The sequence below is a fragment of the Stomoxys calcitrans genome, chromosome 3 (genome assembly GCF_963082655.1).
Source record: "Stomoxys calcitrans chromosome 3, idStoCalc2.1, whole genome shotgun sequence".
Classification (NCBI taxonomy): Eukaryota; Metazoa; Arthropoda; class Insecta; order Diptera; family Muscidae; genus Stomoxys; species Stomoxys calcitrans.
In genome coordinates this window covers 38135075-38157722 of record NC_081554.1, presented here as the reverse complement: position 1 = coordinate 38157722, position 22648 = coordinate 38135075, and the positions used below count along the sequence as shown (strand labels likewise).

Here is a 22648-nt window from a genome sequence, read left to right as displayed (position 1 = left end):
TTATATTGTTAAACTGTTTGTCAAGCGATACACTATAATTCGTAGCATGGTATTTCACTAAAAGCTCTTTAATTGTCGAAAATAAATATTCCAAGGAAACTTTTGTTCCATAATATCATGTTATGGACCGATTTGAACTATTCTTAGCAAAGTTGTTGAAAGTCATAACAAAACACCTCATGCAAAGTTTCAGCCAAATCGGATAAGAATTGTGACTTCTAGCGGCTTAAGAAGTCAAGATCCCAGATCGGTTTATATGGCCGCTATATCAAAACAAGACACCTTTTTGGAAATTAGTTGTTGGAAGTCATAACAAAACACCTCATGCAAAGTTTCAGCCAAATCGGATAAGAATTGTGCCTTATAGCGGCTTAAGAAGTCAAGATCCCAGATCGGTTTATATGGCCGCTATATCAAAACATGGACCGATATAGCCCATTTACAATCTCAACCGATCTACAATAATAAGAAATATTTGAGCAAAATTCCAAGTGGCTAGCTTTACTCCTTCGAAAGTTAGTGTGCTTTCGACAGACAGACGGACGGACGAGTTCGGCTAGTTCGACTCAAAATGTCATGACGATCAAAAATATATATACTTTATGAGGTCTTAGACGAATATTTCGAGAAGTTACAAACAGAGTGACGAAATTAGTGTACCCCCATCCTGTGGTGGAAGGTGTAAAAATATGTTTCGATTAGATGGAATGTGATATACCCTCTACTGGGGAAAAATTTTGCTAAAGTTGATTTTTCATAAACTAGAACGTTGGACAGACGGACAGCATAAGGAATTACTTTATGTCAGTAAATGGTAAAGTGGTTCATAAGGAGGCAGATCGATATCTATTTAAAAGTTGATGATTAATTCACCCATTGTCGTGGGTATCCACACTGCACATCCCGGCTTTAACACATTTTTACTTTTTTTCCCTTGTTTTTAAGGTTTGTTTTGAAGTTGCTGTCTGTCCCATTGAGTGCTAAGCTTGCACGCTTTTTTTCATTAAGCAAAATATGGCAAACTAATATTTTGAATAAACGAGCTAAAAATAGACTAGTCGCCGAACCAGAAATAGATAAACAGCACGTGGTTTGATTTAATGTTTTAAATACATAGGGAATAGTCTTAGCAAAAACGACATAAAAATAAATCACCTTTCTGGAAATTAGATGACGAAGAATAAAAACATAAAAATATGGTTCGGTTAAATTGAATCTAATATACCCTCTTACTTAACTTACTTTAATTGGCTATGACAGAACATTTGTTCCACTAGCCGAACGGAGAATAGCGTTCCAATCGCCTCTATCCAATGCGCTCATTCTAAAATCACTGACACCTAGTTTCGAGGTGTCTCCCACCACTTGATCTTTCCATCGGGCTTTTGGTCTTCCCGGTTTGCGTGTACCACTGTGTTTGCCTTCAAAAGACTTCTTTGCTGGAGCTTCTTTATCCATTCTGAGAACATGACCTAGCCAACCAGTTGTATTTTGATGCGTGTAACTGTGCTATAGTCGTCATACAGCTCATACAGCTCGTGATTCATTCGTCGCCTACCTGCTGTGGAGAAATTTTACTAATGTAAGTTGATTTTTCATAAGCTAGATCATTGGACAGACGGACTGCTCCGGCAAAAGTTGTTCAGTCTGTCAGCATGTTTTCCGATCAGACAGTGACCAGTCATGACGGATACTCAGACGTCTGTTCTAGCAAAGCGGTTGACCTCTTTAAATCTAGATTAGATCAAATAATTTTGGAATGTTCACAACCCCCGATTTATGACCATCTATCACATATTGCCCTTCGGACTTGATCCTGAAAACTTAGCTTACCTGTCGCTAGAAGCATAGCCATAGATTCCAGTTCCCCTGGAATGTGTAAGGTAGTTCCTAGTCTTGCAAGCTAAAAATTCCGTTGGATATCTCTGTGGTACCCAGAACAGGTGAATTTAAAGCAGTTCAACCATCTCGTTGAGAGATCGAGGACAGTTTTTGGGTTCAGAAATACGTTCTCCAGGAATTGTGATGGCTGCCTGGCTGTCTGAAAAGATATATATGCCAATCGTCGTTATGACGTTATATCTCAGCCATTCCACCTCTGCAGTGTTACAAACTGCAGCGGTCGGGTAACCTTCTCGGTGTAACCCGTCCTAGATCTTCAGAGCATACCCTAAAGCCCACCTGGTCGTCTAGTTTGGAACCATGCGCTAAGAAGTCTGTGCAAATTCGTTTACCAGGGATATCGTAGTTCCAATTGGTTTTATCAGCCATGGTGGTACAGTACTTTTTATCGAAAAACGGCTCAGGCAATATGTATTTCATACTGCCTGGAACATAGGGCATTGCATCAAAGATAACACCATGACCGTAGCCGCCCTAAGACAACAATTTGTCTAGCTACAATGTCCAGGGGCATTAGATGTAGCATTTAGGTCATTGCATCAGATGGTGTCGTCCACAGTGCTTCTGTAATGCACAAACAAGCCATCCTTTGGATCCAGTTGAGTATTGAACAGTAAGTGGACTTTTAAAACGTCGTCCACCAGACCACAACACCATAAAGCACTATAGGTCTGACAATGGCAGTATATACCCGCAGTCTAACGCGCGGTCTAAGCCCCCAAATTTTACCAATGGTTCTCTTGCAGGTTATAGAACAAGAGTTGCCTTTCTTGTCCTCTCCAAAATGCGGGATTTGAAGTAAAATTTCCTGTCCAACAAAACACCCAGATATTTTCCGCTTTCTGTAAATGGAACATTCTCTCCTCCCAAGGAGACAGGTGTCACTGTAGATTACATGTATCTCCTGCTGAAAAGAACTATTTCTGTCTTCGACGCCTAGACAACATTCGACAACCCTCTTCGCTGTCGCATATAGAGCTTCCTGAAGTATATCTCAAAGAGTGCTGGGAAACTTTTTCCTAGACACAATTGCCACATCATCTGCATACGCGACCTATTTTAAACTTTTTTCTTCCCGAGACAATGATATATTTATTAATGGCTATATTCCAAAGCACAGGCTACGGTACACCTGCTTGAGGCGTTACTCTGCAGACCCATCATTTAAGATCTACAGAGCCCAACCTTAAATTAATGCACCATTTAGTATGTTAGTTATTATTAAACTATCTTTCGGTAGTGTTGTGCTTAAAAACTTGAACTCCTTCATGATTGAAGTCGGTTTTGCATTATAAAAAGCACCTTCAATGTTAAAAAATGCTGCCATTGTCTCCTCCTGGATAGTGAGGGAACCCACCATGCAGGCGACTAGGACGTAGAGGGTTGTTTCATTGAACTTGCTCTTGCTATATGCAGATGTTGGCGCGATAGGCGATCTCCAGAAATCTCTGCCCTAAGATGTGATTTTATCGACCTCTCAAGAGTTTTCAGCATAAAGGATGACAGATCAATAAGACGAAAATCTTTCGTCTTCGAGTGGGAAGATTTTCCTGCTTTTGGAATGAAAATAACCTTTGTGTCCCTCCATCCCACAGGTTTATACGACATGCTGAAACAAGCAGAGTATATCTTCCTAAGACAAGGAGCCAGTCTTTCGGACACAGCTTGCAATTCAGTCGGTGGTACATCATCAGAGTCTGGCGACTTAAAGGAGTCGACGATGCATGTCAGTAATAACCGATCTGGCGCCACGTTGTCCATCCCTGGAAATGTATATTAACGAGTAGTTCTAGTGTTACTCCACTAGACATTGTCCATACAGTCCCTGAATTCTGAATATATCCCACCGTAATAGGTCTCGAAGAGAAAAACTTCCTTAGCGTATATGCCTCAGATGCATATTCCGCTGAGCTGCAGAAATCTACCCAGGAGTTTTTCTGAGTCTTTCTCAGCTCGCCCTTGTATTTTCTTTTAACAGTCTTATGACCTTCGCTCTGTTGAAGAGTTCCTGCGGCCCTTCCTTAGACCAACCAGGTCTGGGGTGCATCATGGCGGTCGCTGTTTGCCCCTTAGCATGGCACTGGGGCATGCTGACATAAACGAGAACCATTTCTGCAGTATTTTCACCAAGGCTGAAATTAACATAACTATGATCAGTGAAGATGTGGTCATTCAACACTTCCCAGTCGCATATTGAATTGTATTATCAAAATGCCTGCTCTGTTAAAAAAGTTCATCGTGCGCTTCTTCCATTTTATGTTCAATTTAATCGACCCACTGAACGGCTATTGTGACTATATTTCCCACTAATAAATTGGAGATTAAACTACCAACACGCCTAAATAGAGTGCGAACTGACGAAAACATCGCAGCTGTATTGGCCAGTGTTAATGATGACCATCAATTATCGATTCGTCGCCGTCCGCAGTAATTGGGTCTCTATTGCTCAACAAATTGGAAAATTGTGAGGAAGGATTTCGGTGTAAAAAAATGCAAATTTTGTCCATGAACATTCCACTAAGGAACAGGGGCAAACTTCTCACATATCAATGAGTGCAGTCCGATTCAAGTTTTTTTAAGCTCAGTGATAAGGGCCTCCTTTTTATAGCCGAGTCCGAACGGCGTGCCGCAGTGCGACACCTCTTTGGAGAGAAGTTTCACATGGCATTGTACCTCACAAATGTTGCCAGCATTAGGAGGGGAAAACCACCGCTGAAAATTTTTTTCTGATGGTCTCGCCAGGATACGAACCCAGGCTTTCAGCGTCATAGGCGGACATGCTAACCTCTGCGCTACGGTGGCCTCCTTTTTATTTAGGTGTAAAGCCTTCCATAATACAGCTGGTGCAAGAATTGAAGCCGAACGACCTGCCGCAACGAAGAATTTTTGGTGAATGAGCTCTTGGAAAGTTAGTCAAAGATCCTTTTTTTATCGAAATATTATATTCAAGCTCATTTTTGGCTCAATAGGAACGTACATAAGCCGAATTGTCGATTTTGGAGTGATGATCAGCCAGTTTGTTGTGGTGTATGGGCTGGTGGCATCATTGGACCGTACTTCTTCAAAGATGATACGAATCGTAACATAACTTCGAATGGTGAGCGCTTATGTCAAAACTCATGTCTATACAAACAAGCCAGCTTCAATTGGCGCATTGGAAGACAACATTGCAGCATCTATTAGTGAGATAACGGCCGAAAAGTTGGAAAGACTATGCCAAAATTGGACTAAGCAGATCGACCGTTTGAAGCACAGTCGCGGTCAACATTTGCATGAAATAATCTTCAATCATTAAATTATATGGACCGTACTATCGATTCAAATAAAGATTTCATGCATTTTTCGGATTTTTAGATGCAATTCGATAGAATTTGATCTCAAATTTTTCCCGAATTTTCAACTTTTTTACTTGGGACAACAACTAACGACCACTGTAACACATTATCTCGAAATACAGAGTTACCACCGTCCTCCATATTTGGATATAGCTGCTATATAGACCGATCAGCCGATAGAGGGTCTAATGCCTACAAATGCTTTGTTTTTTATCCGATTTTGCTGAAATATTAACTAGCGAGTAGTTTAAGGCCTCCCGACATCTGACCCAATTATGGTTCAGATCGGACTTTATTTAGATATAGCTGTCAAATAGACCGATCTGCTGATAAGGGGTCTGAAGCCCATAAAAGCTTTATTTATTACCCGATTTCGCTGAAATTTAAAACAGTGAATTTTTTTAAGCCTTTCGATATCCGATCTAAATATGGTTCAGATCGAACTATTTTTAGAAATTTGAAACAGGGAGGGATTTTGAACCTCCATATATCCGACCTTAATATGGTTCAGATCGGACTATATTAAGACACAGCTGTCATATAGACCGATCTGTCGACAAAGGGTCTGAAGCCTATAAAAGCTTTATTTTTTATCCGATTTGGTTGAAATTTTAAGCAGTGGTTCAAATCTGACGCAGTGACTTATGTTAGGCTTTTCGACATACGTGTCCTTTGTGGTTCAGATCGGTTTATATTTTGTTCTACAAAATTGAACAGTGACTTATATTTATTAGACCACTCAATGTCCGTGCTGACTTTGGGTGCATAAGTTATCCAACATTCAACGGATTGCAACGAAAAGAGGTTTACGTATATACCCGAGATGGTGGGTATCCAAAGTTCGTCCCGGCCGAACTTAATGCCTTTTTACTTGTTACTTTTGGAAGGTTGCTATGTTCAAAAATTGACTTTTTGCCTCTTAAACTGGTCATTTGGCCCTTCGTGTATATTAGAAATTCATGTACCATAGTAAATTCTTTTTAAACAAATGCGGATACTTCCACCTCATTGGATTCGGTTTATTGGAACGGTTAATTACCGTCTACACAAATATTTACCACTGCCTTTTTGTGAGTATTTGAAATAACTTTTTTACAGAGAAAATAGGTTAGTATGATTAATTTATTAGGATAAGCATGATCTGTTGATTATGTAAAGACAAACTCTTTCTTCTCGTCTTCATCATTTTCTTGCAAAAATCACCAACTGTGTGAATGGTAAACGAAATGCTTTACCATCACTATCATAGTGGTCAAAGTTCGGATTAGCTCTCATCATGGCTTCCGCAAAGTCACTAATAAACTCATCCTGAAGAGAAGTAGGCATGCGATGACAATAATGGGATACAGCTTTCATATTGCCTGAAACAAATTAACGATACTTTTATTTATTAGATTATTTAATAGATACTAAGGTTATGGTAAAACAAGAATAGTATATCACGGCGGTGGATGAACTGATTTTGCACCGTTATAGTTACCCAAATACACGAATCTGGCAAGTGAATTATTGGGTCGCAAGTCTAGAGTAGTGGCCAATACCAAAACCCCCAAAATGTAAAGCCTGATCATAGCAACTCAAATGAAAGTTATTTCATAGTTGAAGACAATGTGAAATTTATCGGGCGTAAGTCTGAAATAAATCCTACAATATGTATGGGAAATCAACTAGAAATATTTGTAAAAATAATATTTTAACAATACGAAGACTTCAACTTTAATTTGCTTCTTTTACCGTTGCTTTAACTTTTTCAACTATTTAGCAATATAATGAAGGGTGTTTGAGATGGATTCAGTTCTTCTAAAGTGGGAAAGTTTTGTAAGTACAAATTTATAGACCGACGTTAGAATATCCGTTCATGACCCGAAATGCCTGGGTTCGTATCTTGGTGGAAACATGAATATGTGCAAAGCTTTTTGTCTCCCAGCTGGCGACAATTGCGAGATACCTAGCCGTGCATAACTTCTTTACTAAGCGGTATTGCTCTGCTGCACAACGTTCGGAGGTACCTTATCATTGAATTGAACTGGACATTGGTACGAGCGAAGTATTCACGCTGTTCCTTAATGGAAATGACAAATTTTCATTTTCAAGTTCATGGGGGTGTTTTGGCATCCGAGCCTCAACTAAAAACGGTTAAAGTCTTCAAATGCAAATTTTGCCCACCAACATTCCACTAAGGAACAGGGGCAAACTTCTCACATGTCAATGAGTGCAGTCCGATTCAAGTTCTAAGCTCAATGATAAGGGGCCTCTTTTTTATAACCGAGTCCGAACGGCGTGCCGCAGTGCGACACCTCTTTGGAGAGAAGTTTTACATGGCATAGGACCTCATAAATGTTGCCAGCACTAGGAGGGGAAAACCACTACTGAAATTTTGTTTTGATGGTCTAGCCAGGATTCGAACCCAGGCGTTCAGCGTCATAGGCGGACATGCTAACCTTTGCGATACGGTGGCCCCCTTTTTATAATGTTAGGAAATTGTTTTGTCACCTACCCTCTTAAAATTTTTTCCTCTTACGATGAGCACACATTTGAAGATGAAATGATAAAATTATGATGTGAATTCGCCTATTTTGAACTTACTTTTAAATGCTTCAAAGCTTTCATATGTGTAGACTGTTGGACGTAATTTTACATCTATATCTCGAAATCCAATGTCCTCCAAAATGCCGTTGAGTTCGTTTTCCGGATCCTTGCAGTAATGCCAACAACATGTGTATTTGTCAACCTCACCCATATACGGGGACCATTTCGATGTTTTGCTGAGATGCAAATAGGCCTCAAAATAAGGGGCACGTGCAAAGATTGTCAAAAGGCAGTTGCCACCTTCTGGTCGTAAAAGGGAATAAATGTTTTGGAGAGCATTCCTGTGGTAAAGCAAAGGAAAATTTATCATTAAAAACTCATTACCAGAAAGTGGCTAAACTACAGAACAACAAGTAAAAGGGCGTTAAGTTCGATGAGACCGAAATTTGGATATCCCCCACCTTAGATATGAATATTAACTACAACAAGTTTGATCTTGTCAGTCTTATTGAGGAAACGTGGTGCGTTAAGTTGGCCCATCTTCATCATCCGCGTAAACAGGCGTATTTCAGTCTTCTCTGGGTTAACATTGAGACCTCTGGGTCTAGCCCAGTCATATGCCATATTCAAGCACCTTTCGGCCCTTCTGTATAGCTGGTTCGGATCCTTACTCCAGAGTGTATTATAACATCATCTGCGTAGCAGACTGGCTCAAATCCCTCCTCAGTCAGCATCCGTAATAGGTCATTTATGGTGCTCACCCATAGGAGTGGCGACTAATTCTCCCCTGTGGCGTGCCTTGTGCCACTTTCTCCATTATATTTATGTCATGGGACACACAATGTATCCACCTGTTCCTTAGCATATGGTTTATCCAGTCTCTAAAGACCGGGTCCACCCGGTACTGATCTAAGGACTGGATCAGTGTGTCGGCCCGTACATTGTTAAACGCCCCCTCGATGTCAATGCATACCGCCTGTGTGTACGTTTTGGCATCGAAGGTTTCTTCTATTTTATGCACAACCTCGTGCAGGGCAGTCTCCAACGACCTTCCCTGGACATAGACATGCTGTTTGTATTTGAGCAGTTTGCTGAATTTTCCTACTCTTGATCATGGTATCTGCAATACGTTCCATGGTTTTGAGTAGAAAGGACGTAAGGCTTATAGGTTTGTGGGCATTTGGTGTGGCATAACTTGCCTTACCGGGCTGGGGTATAAATACCAACCTTGCCTCCTGCCAGGCTTTCGGAAATCCCAGGCACGCTGTGAAAATGTTGGAAAGGTGGGGCGCCGGATAGTCCGCCACTGCGGCTTTGACACTTAAGGCGATGGAAAAATGGATTGAGGATGGAAGAAGCTCATTCCATCGCAGTGTAATCGAGGCGACGATAGGACATATTGGACGATAAATCAGAGGGCAGAGTGCGTCTATGAGACTTAAGGCGATGGGAGAATGAATAGAGGATAGGAGCAAGTCTTTGATTGACGGGACCCTAGTATTGCCATCTGAAGGATCATGTTACACGGATGGATCAAAGCTAGAGTACAGAGTGGACCTGTGGGTCTACATAGAGAGCCCAAAGACTGAGATCTAGATTAGACTAACTGACCATAATACGGTCCTGCAGGTGGAGATGCAAGCAGTCATGGAATGCGTGAGGTGGTGTGTTACTAATGCGAGGACATCGAGTGTGAACATTTTTACGTACAATAAAATTGCCATAAGGGCAATAACAACCAGGACGGTAAGGTCACAGGATGGTAAGGTCACAGTCTTGCAGTGTAGGAAGAAGATTAACGCCTTCTCTGAGGATGGCAAATTCCGGAACGAAAGGGCAGACGATTTGGCGGTGAAGAAAATTTAGTAAGGATAGGATCAAAATTGTGGCTTCTACAGCCTTAAAAGTCCATATCGGATGGAAGATATATATGGGAGCTATATCTTAGTATGATCCAATTTTGATGAAATTTTGCACACGTATAAAGGTGTGATATAGAACATATCATGCAACGTTTTTTAAAGATCGGAGCCAAATTGTGGATTCTGCAGCCCTTAAAGGCCATAACGGATGAAAGGTATATGGAAGCTATATCTAAATCTGATTCGATTTTGATGAAATTTTGCACATGTATTAAGACATCAAACCAAACACCTCACTCAAAAAGATCGGACCAAAATTGTGATTTCTTATGCCTTAAGAGTCCATATCGGATGAAAGATATATATGGGAGCAATATCTCAATCTGTTCCGATTTTAATGAAAATTTGCACACATATTGGAACGTCTTAAAGAACAAACATGTTAAATTATTTTTCTTTTGTAAGGATCGGACCAAAATTGTGGCTTCTGCAGCTTTAATAGGCCATATCAGATGATACATATATATGTGAGCTATATCTAAGTCGTATCCGATTTATATGAAATTTTGCACACGGTTTAAGAAGTCAAACAACCCACCTCATGCTAAGTTTTGTAAAGATCGGTCCAAATAGAAGCCATACCTACACTTAAAAAATTTTGAACCTCAACACTAGTTATAATGAACTACAATAAATGTGGGAAATATTGAACTTCCTATGACGCTAAAGAATAATATGCTCGTCGCGAGTTCAACAATTTATTTATAGCTACGAAATTGTTTATACACAGTATTAGTTCACTTTCGACTTCGCACAGGTAAAATATGATAAAATTATTGAAAAAAATGGCTTTTCACGAAAACTCTGAAGCATGCAATTGGACACATCTAAATTACTCAAGCCAATTATTTCCGCCTGTCTCCCGTCCCCACGCTATCATTTGCTGAGCTATTGTGAAGAATACAAATCAAATATGAAACATGTCAATTGTAAATTAAATAAAACTACCTTTTGTCCCAGCCGAGTATTGAATCAAGAACCTTCTGTTTACAAAGCAGACGCTCTACGCATTCATCCACATCAGTATTGTTTAAGTCTTGGACTATTTTCCCATTTAACAAGAGCAGAACATTTTCTCACTTCTTTTCATCAAAGAAGGCCATGCTTATTTTGTTCAGCTTTGTGTTCTATTTATGTTCTATTTATAGACACAATGTCTCACCATTATAAGTGTTTTTATTAAATTGTTCTTAATTTCGAGCATGTATTCGTGAACTCAAGAAATGTAAATGGGAATGCAAGTTTTAGTTATATTGAACTAAAAGTTAGTTATGTTGAAAAAAAAAGATTGAACAAAAGACTACGTGCTAAATCGGTTTAAATGGGAGCTATATCAGAGTATTGATCTGATATAGCTCGGATAACCATTGCGGTTTCCAGGTGCTCAATATCTCAAATCGAGATCTTATCCAAATCTGAACTGATATTGCCCATTTGCAATCCCCAATGACCTACATCAATAAGAAGTATATGTGCCAAATATCAAGCGGATATCTCCATACGTTCAAACGATCGTGATTTCCTTAAAAGGACAGACGGACGGATGAACAGACATGTTAGGTTAAATCGACTCAGAATATCAAGACGATTAAGAATGTACAGACTTTTAGGGTCGCAGATCTTTATTTCGAGGTGTTACAAACGGAATGACGAGATTAGTATAGCCTCATACTATAGTGTTGGATAGAAAAGCTGGTGAAAATGCACCATTTATGAACGCGGGTTCATAAAAGCAGCTATATAGAAATATGGTCTGATCTAGGCCAAGTGCGACACCTCTTTTGAGGAGAAGTTTTTACATGGCATAGTACCTCACAAATATCGCCAGCAATAAGAGAGGATAGCCACCGCTGAAAATTTTATAATGGTCTTGCCAGCATTCGAACCCAGGAGTTCAGCGTCATAGACGGACATGTTAACTTCTGGCCTCCGGCAACTTACACTGTCAAATTCCGGGTAATAAAGGTCTTTTTTAAGCCTTACATCTTTAACCTGAAGATCAGTCCAATATATTGACTGATCTTGACCATATTTCATATTGATGCCTAAGGTCTTATGACAAAGTCAGTCAGCAAAGTCGGGTAATAAATTCGACTTTTATGGGCCTTAGATATTAAATTCCGGAAGTTCGATTTTGATTTAAGAGCCATGTTTTTGTCAGGGCAAAACTTCTTGGAATTTGTGTTAGATTTAGATTTACACAACATATACCCATTCTAGTTTTATGAACCCAAGAAGTTTGGTCATCATTCTAAGACAGCTTTATTTAATATGATTGGACACCAACTTTGATGACTTAAATACAACACAACGTTCCATATTTTAGCGAAATTGGTTAATGCATGCGCGTGTTCTGTGTTCTAGATTTTTAATCAGAATCGGTCTATAAAGCAGCTCTTACCAAATAAAATGCAATGTGAAATATATTCGGCATTGAGATTCCATTGCAGGATATTATCCGGCTATGGGCCATTTTGTTTAATGCTCCTCTATTCAATGAATAGCATAGCAAAAAAACATTAAAAATTCAGCAAAAGTGTGGTGTTGCCAAAAGCATTTGAGTGGCTATCCGTATTGCGATTTCTGGTTCGCCTTGAACCCAAGAAGTCTGGTCATCATTCTAAGACAGCTTTATTTTATATGATTGGACACCGACTTTGATGACTTAAATACAACACACCGTTCGATATTTCAGCGAAATTGGTTAATAAATGCGCATTTTCAGGATTCAAGATTTTTAATCAGAATCGGAAATAAAATATATTCGTCATTCCATTCGAGATTGCATTTCAGGATATTGTCCGACTATGGGCCATTATGTTTAATGCTTTTCTGTTCAAAGAATAGCATAGCAAAAAAAACATTAAAAATTCAGCAAAAGTGTGGTGTTGCCAAAAGCATTTGAGTGGCTATCCGTATTGTGATTTCTGGTTTGCCTTGAACCTTGATCAAAGGAATTTGTCAAATTGGATAATTGGTGCTCTACATACGAGCCAAAATAGTATAGGTTGTAAAGCACACATCTGATTTTGAATAAAGCTCTGAAAGTCTACTTGCTCCACAAGCGCAACAGAAGCCAAGTAAAAACTTTCTTCTCTGTTCAAATTCAACATTTCCATGAATGCATATAAAAAGATGCAATGAAACTCAATTTTCCGAATTTCACCAAAGTCGAGTACGATGTGCCTTTTATAAGCTCAGAACCTCACATCGAAAGTTCGTCGTATGTGGCAACCAAATCCAACTATTGTCCAAGGGTAAAGCGAGGTTTAATATGTACAACTCACTGTTCCAAATTTCCGCAGATTAATTTGTCAGTTTTATCTTTACCACTTTGAAATTTTGGCAATGTCAACATGCATTTACATTAAGTTTTCATCTTACCTTTGATCTGGTATTAGTTGTAAACAGAAAAATGAAACCACAATGTCAAATTGATCTTTCAAATCTGAAGGTATATCGCCTGTTGTAGCAATATCGAAAACACGAAATTCACTGTTTTTTATTTTTTCACCAAAGAGTTGCTTTCCGTATTCTATCATTCCAGGGTTAATATCCGAGCAGACGATACGATTAAATTTTCTATCCAATATGGGATAGACGACTTCTAAGAGGACATCTCCAATGGATGAACCGAGATCGATCAAAGTGTATGGCCCCTCTGTACGCCAATTAAAATTCTGTAAATATTCCCTGACTATTTCACCGGCATTATGACGTTGCATCTGATTCGTTTTGTGATACAATTCTGGATTATCCATGGCGCAACAGTAAAACGTTTCTTGCTTTATAAAAGGTATGTCTGCTTCTGTGATCGATACAACTCTAACTAATACAATACCAAAATTTTCAACTTTATTTCAATCAAACCCATTTAAAAACAGTTATTATCTCTGCTACTAAAATAATTATATGATTTGACTAATTTATACTTAAGCAGACATTTTAATATTAGGGTCGTTTTCATTTGTACTAGAATAGTTGCTTTAAGACTACTTTGTCGGCCTATACATAAATAAGGCAATTCAGGTTTTACAAATTTGGAATGCTATATTTATGCCCTACACCAATACTGTGGATGTGGTACGGGGTATTATTGCATGGTGCCTTTGTTTTAATGCCCAGAAGGAAGATAGCTAGACGCATGGATAAGTATATCGTTCGCCTCAGAATTACTTTCTGATGCGACTTTGCTATGTTCGTCTGTCTGTTCGAATGTCTGTCCGTTTGTCCATGTCAATTTGTGTACAAACTACATCTCGCAGTTTTCATCCGATCGTCTTCAAATTTGGTATAGGCATATTTTTCGTCCTAGAGACGAAGCCTATTCAATTTAGAAAAAATCGGTTCAAATTTAGATGTACCTTCCATTTATATATTCGTCCGATTTGCAATAATAATGCTATAAAATGATCATTCGTTAACCGATTATCTTGAAATTAAGTAGTAAGGATTTTCTTATGACTGTCGACATTACTGATGAATTTCATAGAAATCGGTTCAGATTAAGATATAGCTCTCACATGTATATATCGCCCGGTTTTCACTCCTAGAGTCACTGCAAGCGCATTTATTGACCACTCTTCTCAAAACTTTGTACAACGCTTTACTCGACGACTTTCACAATATCTAAGAAGTTTGCTGGAAATCGGTTCAGATTTAGATATAGCTCCCATACATATGTTCGTGAGATTTTGGGTAATGTTAATATTTGTCAACCGTAGTTATTACAGTTTAAACATATTTGCTCGAAATTTGATAGGGATTGTTTAATAATCAATCTGAGAACATTCGCCAAAGTCCATCAAAACTGGTTCAGAATTGGATATAGCTCCCACATTGTACTTATAGGTTAGGTGTAGGCTATTATACAGTCTGCACCGCCCTACCTTTTAGTGGAATAAAATGACAATTAATTTTCTTAATTATATTTATAAATACTATAATAACTGCTTATTATTTTATAGCAGAACAAGTAAAAGCACATTAAGTTCGACCAAGTCGAATCTGGTACACTCTCTTCCATTGATCACATTTGACAGGTTCTTTGAATGACATTCGCAACATCAGTGAGAGCAAAACATGGGATGAAAGTTCATTCTCTGACACGTTTCCAGTGCAAACTGGATTGAAACCAGTATGTATACCGAGTCCTATGTTGTTCTCTCTGTATGTTAATGATCTTTCAGATGCCCTTCCATATGGAGTGAATGTAGCTGACACTAGTATTAAAGTCCTGCTTTATGCAGATGATATTGTTTTGCTGTCTGATAGTCCTGAGGATTTTCAGAAAATGATTAATGCGTTGTATAGGTATTGCTTACTGTGGGACTTAAAGGTGAACTTAACAAAGTCTAAGATTGTGATCTCCCGCAAGTGTTCGAGATTCTCCGCTGATTTAGAATGGACATTTGGTAGTGAGGTCATAGAAATTGTTAACATTTAGGTCAATCTCTCCTTTATGAAACATATTCACAAGAAGTTTTCTACCTCAATGATGGCTATAAATTCTTCTTGAGGGAAGTACCTTAACCATCCTGAAACTTCAAAGGAAAATAAGGTGAAGATATTTAAAGCATGTTCTCGACCAATTATGTGCTACGCTGACCAGATCTGGGAATATGAGAGATTTGAAGATGCTGAAAGTTTATTACGAATTTTTGTCAAGAGAATGCCATACCTTCTTCCAAATACTCCGAACTACGTTTTACATCTACAAATGGGGTATGATACGATGTATTCATCGACATTAAAATCACACTTTAGATATATCGATAGAGTATTGAAGCTTGGCTCACATCGCCTTCCACGTATTCTGGCCGAGAGTGTTATTGAAATGAATATTTATTGGGCGAGTGAGTGGTCGAATATTTTTCAGTCAGTTGAATACGGAGTTCCGAACATGTGTGTACTGGGGGTATACAATTACATCATTGAAGTCTACAGACTTTGAAAACTTCTGTGTCGATGCCTACCGTGCTCAATTTCATGATCTTTATTCACTACTGAGTTACAGTACAGTATCTTTAGAATCATGCACTAAGTACAGAAAACTAATTATAAATGAATTCAATGTATAAATCTCTCTGCTATTGTACAATAACAAATATTAGAATTTTAAATTGGCAATCTTGCTACGTCAATATAGATAAAGATTCATTCTTCATTCATAAATTTATAACAAAAAACTTATGTCCAAAGAATTGAATCACTTAAAAAATAAATAATAATATACATTTGTCTGTCTTGCAGACGATCAAGACAATGCACGAGGTCTGATCGAAAAATAGTGGTTATTTTACATATTTTCAAAAGGCATTTATTTACTCCGAAAAACTAGTCTGCTGACACCAGCAAACACTTTCGCTGATATTAGATTAAAAATTTTGAACTTTTGAATGCATCCATTCAACATTTTTGAGCATCGAAACAGCAATTGAGGCATTTGTTTTACATCAGTAGATAACAAGAAGAAGGTTATGGACCGATTTGAACCATACTTTGCTCAGTTGTTGAAAGTCATAACGAAACCCGACATGCTAAATTTCTGCGAAATCGGATAGGATTTGCGCCCCCTAAGGACTCAAGAAGTCATGATTCCAGATCGGTTCATATGACAGTTATATCAGGCTATGCATCGATTTCACCCATACTGGACACAGTTGTTGGAAGTCATAACAAAACGATATATGCAAAATTTCAAGCAAATCGGATAAGAATTGCGTTCTCTAGTGACTCAAGAAGTCAAGATTCAAGATCGGCTTATATGGCAGCTATATCAGGTTATGGACCGATTTAAACCATACATTGCTCAGTTGTTGGAAATCATAACGAAAGACGTCGTGCAAAATTTCAGCCAAATCAGATAGGAATTGCGCCCTATAGAGGCTCAAGAAGTCAAGACCCCATATCGGTTTGTAAGGCATACCAAAACATGGACCGATATGGCCAAATCGGTCCATGTTTTGATATAGCCGCCATATAAACCGATCTTGGGTCTTGACTTCTTGAGTCTTTAGAGGGCGCAATTCTCGTCCGATTTGATTGGAATTTTGCACGTGGTGTTTTGGTATCACTTCCAACAACTGTGTTAAGAATGATTTAAATCGGTTCGTAATCTGGTATAGCTGTCATATAAACCGATCTTGGAGCCAATAGAACGCGCAATTCTTATCCGATTTGGCTGAAATTTTGCATGAGGTGTTTTGTTATGACTTCCAGTAACAGTGCTAATTAAGGCGCAAATCGGTACATAACCTGATATAACTGCCATAAAAACCTATCTGGGATCTTGACTTCTTGAGCCTCTAGAGGGCGCAATTTGTCAATCGATTTGGCAGAAATTTTGTACAACAGCTTCTCTCATGACCTCAAGAAGTCCAGGAAGTATTTGTGGACAAGTTCAAGCGACTAGCTTTACTTCTTCGAAAGTTACCGTGCTTTCGACAGACAGACGGACGAACGGACATGGCAAGATCGACTTAAAATGTCATGACGATCAATAATATATCTTAGGGGTCTTAGATGAATATTTCAAGGAATTACAAACAGAATGACGAAATTAGTATACCCCCATCCTATGGTAGAGGGTATAAAAATAAGATGGAATAAAAATATTTTTAAAATATTTATGATATTTTCCATAATTTAAAAACAACAGGAAATATTTGCTGATTAAAAAAAAATTACTGCTGTCCCATTTTCAGCAGACTCTGCGTTTCAGCAAACATTTTTGCTGTTTTTACGAACAATTTTCTATGAGTGTAGCAAACAATAACTATCATGTCCTCTTCAATTTATTACTAACATCGTCCTTCCGTACGTAACTCATCGAAGTAATGATCTGAGACTCATCAAAGTATACGAGGTCTGATCAAAAAGTAGCCTTTATTTGAAATTGTTTTCTAAAATTATTTATTTATTCTTCTATATCTATGTTGTCCTCTTTCAAGTAATCCCCCTCAGATATTTTCCAATCCTCGAAATACTTCTGAAATGCGCTTTGTAGTTACACAAAACTTTTTACAGTTTCTTTGATCCAGTTTATCGAATAGTAAAAATCGAAGAGCACACCAAAAACACAACAGTCAAATACAAACTGGCAATCCAAAATGGGTGATATTACCAACATATATAGCAGACATAACAGAAAACAAGTAAAAACGTGTTAAGTGCGGCAGTTCCGAACTTTAAATTTATCCACCACAATGGATAAATTCGCCATCCACTTTTATAAGAACTCCACCACCATATCCATAGTAATATTTGCATATGGGGGCTAGTCTGGATCATATTTGATTCAGGTCCTGAAAACTCTCATACAAGTCACAGTTTCAGCGAAATCGAGCAACAAATCCGCTTTTTATGGGGTTAAGACCCTAAATTGGAAGTTTGGTCTATATGATAGCTTATTTAAATATAGTCCGATCTACACAAAATGGGGCAAAAGGGGTAATAAATTTAGCTTTTATTGCTTTAACACACTTAATCGGCATGTCGGTCTATAAGGCAGCCGATCTAAACCATATTCGAGTCGGATATAGGTATGCTTCAATCAATTCACTATTTTAAATATCTGCGAAATCGGATAATAATTGCGGCTTTTATGGGCTTAAGACTCTAAATCAGCAGATCGGTCTACATGGTAGCTATATCTAAATATAGTAGGAACTGAACCATATTTGAGTCGGATGTCGGGAGGCTGAAAATATCTCACTATTTCAGGTTTTAGCGAAATTGGTTAATAATTGTGGCTTTTATGGGCTTAAGACTCTCAAACGGCAGAACGGTGTATGTGGCAGCTATATGTAAGTATGGTTCGATATGGGCCATATTCGGTTTTAAAATCGGGGCCCCTAATTTTTAAATTTCCCATGAACATTCCATTAAACAGCAGGGAATTCTTCTCATATATCAATGAGAGCAGTCCGATTAAATTTTAAGTTCATTAATAAGGGGCCTGCTTTTTTATGCTGAGTCCGAACAGCGTACCGCACAGCGACACCACTTGGTAGAGATGTTTTAACATGACAGGATACCTCACAAATGTAGCCAGCATTACTAAGGGGATAACCACCGCTGAAATAATACTTCCTCTTTCAAATTTCTGCAAAGTCTGACAAAAAATGCGGCTTTTCGGACTTAAGACCCTACATCGCCAAATCGGTCTCTATGATAATTATATCCAAATGTAGTCCGATTTGGCACATTCAAAAACTTAACCTGCGTATAGAAGAAATACAAGTCTGTGCAAAATTTCAACTCAATTTTTCAATTTTTAAAGTCTGTTGTGTGATTACAACTGACGGACGGAGGGACACGGACATCGTTAAATCGTCTTAAAATCTTACGACGATCAGAAATATATATACTTTGTAGGGTCGGAAATGCATATTTCGATGTGTTGGAAACGGAATGACTTTACGAATAAACCCCCTACCCTATGTTAGAGGGTACATTGAACTTCAAATGCTACATTTTGGAAAGGGCAATAAAGGCAACTCTTGCCCTATACACCTACAAGAAAGCCATTGGCAAAAGTTGGGGGCTTAGACCGCATGTCATACATTGGGCATATACTGCAGTTGTTAGACCTGTAATGCTATATGGTGTTGTGGTCTGGTGGACGGCGCTGCAAAAGTCCACCTACTGTTCAATACTCACCCGAATCCAAAGGATCGTTTGTTTGCGCATCACAGCCGAACTGGGGAGGACACCATCTGATGCACTGAATTTAATGCTACATCTAATGCCTCTGGGCATTGTGGCTCGATAAATTGCTTCCAACTTTGCCGTGAGGTTAAGGGAGCTTTCTCTTTGGTCTTGCGGCGGATACGGACATTGTGTTATAATTCAATACAAGGTCCAAAGTTCCAGTCAGTGTGGATTACACCCTACCTGAGCCGCTTTTTGATAGATAGTACGGTACCACTACTCCCTACTAAAAGAAGTGCCATAGACTTCTATAAGGATGGTTCCAAACAAGACGACCAGGTGGGCTTTAGGGTATACTCTAAAGATCTAGAACTGGTCCTATCGAAAAGGTGCAGTGTATCAAGCTGTGATTCTTGCAATTAAGGAAGTGGTGGCTAAGATATAATGTCATATCGGCGATTCGCATAAATATCTTCTCAGACAGCCAGGCAGCCATTATCGCTCGACTCCGCAGCCCTGGTCAAAACCGTTCAAGTTTTTGGTTTTTGTAAGATTATTTTAAGAATGTACATAAAACATAGCAATTTTTTGTTAACGCAACCTCAAGCAGTCAAGATCCGAAATCGATTTATATGGCAGCTAAATCAGTTTATGAATCGATTTGGACCATACTTGGCACAGTTGTTGAAAGTTATAACAAAACACCTCATGAAACGCCATCTAGTGGGTAAAAGTTATCCCGGCCGACACGGAATAACTATGAGCACCACTCAGGCTGGAATATAAGCTCCGACTTGTGTGATGTCAATCGTTACCACGGAAAGCTTAGCTGAAAGTTACCGGGAGCGTCTACTGGTTGTGAATGGTGGAAAGCTCCGTTTTTATGCGGAGTAGCTGCAAACGCGGCCGCAGGCAGTCAGCGATTTTCGAAAGGAGAGTCTCAGTGAGGTGCCAATGGTGGCCAATGATTCTCGAGACGACAAGGCGAGTTATCGTCGCCTTCAAATAACCAATGGCCAATCAGCGTCTGTTCCCAGGATAGGGGCGGCTGAGGGCGAGCGCTGGATCTTGGAACAGGCGGCTCTCTACAACGAGGAATACATGTGCAATCCCACAAAACCCATGCCGTTGGGGCGCTGGACCTGTAACCCGCCCCCGGAAAACTATGAAAACTATTATGAGGAACAAGTTAAAAACGGACACCCCCAACGTTGATGACCCACGCAAACGAAAAAGGTCCATGATTTGCGGATCTGCACCTGGAATGTCCGCACTCTTTATAGAGAAGGTGCAGTATACGCGCAGGCGGATGTATTAGAGAAGTGCAAGGCAGATATTACCGCTTTACAGGAAGTGCGATGGACTGGGAATGACGTCACTACAACACCAAACAGTGACGAACTATACCATAGCTGCCATAACACGAGGCATGAATTTGGCTGTGGATTTGTGGTTAGTCGGAGACTGAAACACCTTGTCTCCAGCTTTACTACGGTGGATGAGAGGCTAGCCACAATCCGCATAAAAGCCAAATTCTTCAACATCAGCCTTATTTGTGCCCATGCCCGACGGAAGACAAAGACGAGCAGATCAAGGATATTTCCTACGAGCGCCTAGAGAGAGAATATGACCGCTGCCCCGCCCATGATATTAAAATCGTTCTGGGCGATTTTAATGCTGAAATTTGTGACTGTGGGTGATGTTAGGCACTCCGACATCCTTCGTCAATTTGGCCTAGATCGGCCCAGATTTGGATACAGGTGCCATATTGACCGATCCTCCGTTTTAGGGTCTTAGGCCCATAAAGACACATTTATTATCCGGTTTTGCTGAAATTTGGAACAGTGAGTTGTGTTAGGCCCTTGGATATCTTTCGTCAGTTTGGCTCAGATCGGTCCAGATTTGGATATAACTGTTATATAGACCGATCCTCGGATTTAGGGTCTTAGGCCCATAAGAGTCACATTTATTATCCAATTTTGCCAAAATTTGGGACAGTGAGTTGTGTTAAGCCCTTCGACATCTTTCTTCAATTTGGTTCAGATCAGTCCCGATTTGGATATAGCTGCCATACAGACCGATATCTTGATTTAAGGTTTTGGGGCCATAAATGGCGCATTAATTGTCCGATGTCGTCGAAATTTAGGACAGTGAGTTGTGTTAGGCTCTTTGAAATTTTTCAATAACTTGGCTCAAATCGGTCTAGATTTGGATATAGCTGCCATATAGACCGATATCTCGATTTAAAGTCTCAAGTATATAAAGAGCTCGATATATACTTTGTAGGATCAGAAACGCATGTTTCGATGCGTTGCAAACAGAATGTCAAAACGAGTTGGGAGTATATTCATTTTGACATTAACGTATTGACACAGATGTATTTTACACCTACAAGAAAACATCTGCTTATTTGTTCTGGCTTCTAATTTCTAACTTATAGTTTAAAGAAAACCTTTTCAAATATTTCATAATCAAGTCAAAAGTCAATAAAACACTTGTACACTCATCGAAAAAGTCTGCTTATAACAATTTTAAGCAAACAGTGTCTGCTGGTTTGTTTGGTGCTATTATAGATAAGTTTGTCTAATCGGGTGATCGGTTTATATGACAGCTATAACAGGTTATGAATCGATTTGAGCCATACTTGCCACAAATATTGAAAGTAATGCCAAAACACCACGTGCAAAACTTTAGCCAATCCCATCGGAAAATTTCAAGCGCCTAGCTTTTGCTCCTTCGAAAGTTAGCATGCTCTCGACAGACGGGCGGACGGATCGACGGACATGGCTAGATCAACTTAAAATGTAATGATGATGAGGAATACATACATACTTTATGGAATCTTAGACGCATATTTCGAGTTGTTACAAACGGCATGGCGAAATTAGTATAACCCCATCCTATAGTGAAGGGTAAAAGAAAGTACAAGTAAAAGCGTGCTAAATTCGGCCAGGTCGAATCTTGGGAACCCACAAGGGCATACTTTTACTTTACGTACCAAATTTCTGTCAAAACAACATAAATTAAAGCTTCTAGTAACCGAACAAGAGAGAGACCGGTTTATATGAGAGCTATATGACTGATTTGGACTGTACTTGGCACAGTTGTTGGAAGTAAAAAAAAAAAACCAGTAAGGAAGGGCAAAAGTCGGGCGGTGCCGAATGTATAATACCCTACACCTACACTGTAAGTACAATGTGGCATCTATATCAAATTCTGAACCAATTTTGATGGACCTCGGCGAGCAAATATGTTCAAACTGTAAAAACTACGATTGACAAATGCCAACATTATGGCAAATTGCCC

General features: G+C 39.1%; 1 protein-coding gene across 1 annotated transcript; it reads right to left on the bottom strand.

Annotated features, from left to right (window-relative positions):
- Positions 1-6307: 6307 nt before the first annotated feature.
- LOC106092539 (juvenile hormone acid O-methyltransferase) lies at positions 6308-13499 on the bottom strand. Its single transcript, XM_013259418.2, has 3 exons — positions 13073-13499; positions 7824-8107; positions 6308-6598 (listed from the first exon to the last, which is right to left on the bottom strand). The coding sequence occupies exons 1-3, from the start codon at positions 13447-13449 to the stop codon at positions 6420-6422; spliced, it is 840 nt and encodes a 279-aa protein (XP_013114872.2). The 5' UTR covers positions 13450-13499; the 3' UTR covers positions 6308-6419.
- Between the last annotated feature and the right edge of the window lie 9149 nt (positions 13500-22648).

Bases quoted from the DNA above. Each gene is read 5' to 3' on its own strand.
- LOC106092539 (XM_013259418.2), bottom strand. From the start codon at position 13,449: ATGGATAATCCAGAATTGTATCACAAAACGAATCAGATGCAACGTCAT. The intron at 8,108-13,072 runs GTAAGATGAAAA...GCTTTACCACAG, and splicing joins CAACTAATACCAGATCAAAG to GAATGCTCTCCAAAACATTT. The intron at 6,599-7,823 runs GTAAGTTCAAAA...AATTTGTTTCAG, and splicing joins AAGCTTTGAAGCATTTAAAA to GCAATATGAAAGCTGTATCC.